The sequence below is a fragment of the Rasamsonia emersonii genome (genome assembly GCF_000968595.1).
Source record: "Rasamsonia emersonii CBS 393.64 chromosome Unknown ctg1118621760456, whole genome shotgun sequence".
Taxonomy (NCBI): domain Eukaryota; kingdom Fungi; phylum Ascomycota; class Eurotiomycetes; order Eurotiales; family Trichocomaceae; genus Rasamsonia; species Rasamsonia emersonii.
In genome coordinates, this window is record NW_013562986.1 from 1 (window position 1) to 1,179 (window position 1,179).

At 47.5% G+C, this 1,179-nt stretch overlaps 1 protein-coding gene across 1 annotated transcript; it reads left to right on the forward strand.

The window, feature by feature from the left end:
• Nucleotides 1-630: 630 nt before the first annotated feature.
• On the forward strand, nucleotides 631-1,179 carry T310_6836 (uncharacterized protein; the record flags this gene model as incomplete). Its single annotated transcript, XM_013470358.1, has 2 exons — nucleotides 631-655; nucleotides 797-1,179. The coding sequence occupies 2 exons, from the start codon at nucleotides 631-633 to the stop codon at nucleotides 1,177-1,179; spliced, it is 408 nt and encodes a 135-aa protein (XP_013325812.1).

Below are 1,179 nucleotides of genomic sequence, written 5' to 3' on the forward strand. Positions count from 1 at the left end.
CTCAAAGGTGCGATTGAAACCACCTTCCGCGAGCTTTCTGATAGATAACACATCGGACTCTGAACGGTTAATGGATTTCGCAGCTATGCGTTTTAGCTGGGGCACATCGAAAACCAGTTCCCGTTCCGCAAGGCGAAGGGGCTCATTGTAGCTTCAGTTATTTCATTAGTGATGCCTTGTAGTTCGAGTAACTAAGACTCACATCCATCTGCCTGAGGTATACCGGAATAGATCGTGAGCGTCACCCATTTGCACGAGAGGCGCCACAGGCGAGGAATGAAACCGGGAAATAGATTCGGTCTTGCAGATTCGTGGCGTTGGACAGATTATGTGCTTTTGAGTGTATCGAAGTGGAAATCTTCTATCCATAGGCATAAGACCTTTCAGCGCTCTTTTGAAGATTGATGTCATGACTCATAGAGAGAACAGGTTCTTGACATTGGCTGATCTGTCTGCTGGGAGTTTCAGCTTCAATCTTCTCCAGGAGTCTTGGCCAAGACGCTAGATTGCACAAACCTGACCTTGCCGAATTCAGAATCTGTCCACTCACATCACCCAGGAGATTCCAGGGTGCTGTTGCTGCCTAGCTTGCCACGTCACCTCTTTGAGGGGCCATTCTCAGCATTAAACATGGTTCTTCGTCCAAGGGCGATAGGTTTGATGTTTTGCCATCGCCAAGTTTGACCTCTCACTAAAGGCTCCAGGTTCCTATCCTCCCGTTTGTTTCCTGCAAAGGGTCTGATTGTCTAATGCCCTCACTAGACTCCTCCAAATAATATGGCTAACAATTGAATAGTTCAGACCAAAATGAGAAGAGCATACCGGGGCGTCGTTGAGAAAGCTATTGAAGGAAACACTTGGAAAAAATTTTCCAATCCAACTGCTAGTCGAGGTAATACGGTGTGGCCCAAGAGTCAGAACGACCAGGAAAGCATCGGCATTCGTTTCGATTATGACGGCGAAGTTTCCCGTTCAGATGGTGTATACCATAAATTCCAGATTCAACCCAATGCTGGAAAGATTCCTTCTACTTTCAAGGATTGGCGAGATAACCATGGAGGGACTCATGCCGTTATGGCTTCGGCCTTTGTGAAGAAAGACGGCACAAAAGAAGACGTGTGGAGCGGATTGGAACGCGCTGCAGATGCCATTGTTGGTGGCTTGGACTCGGACGACTAA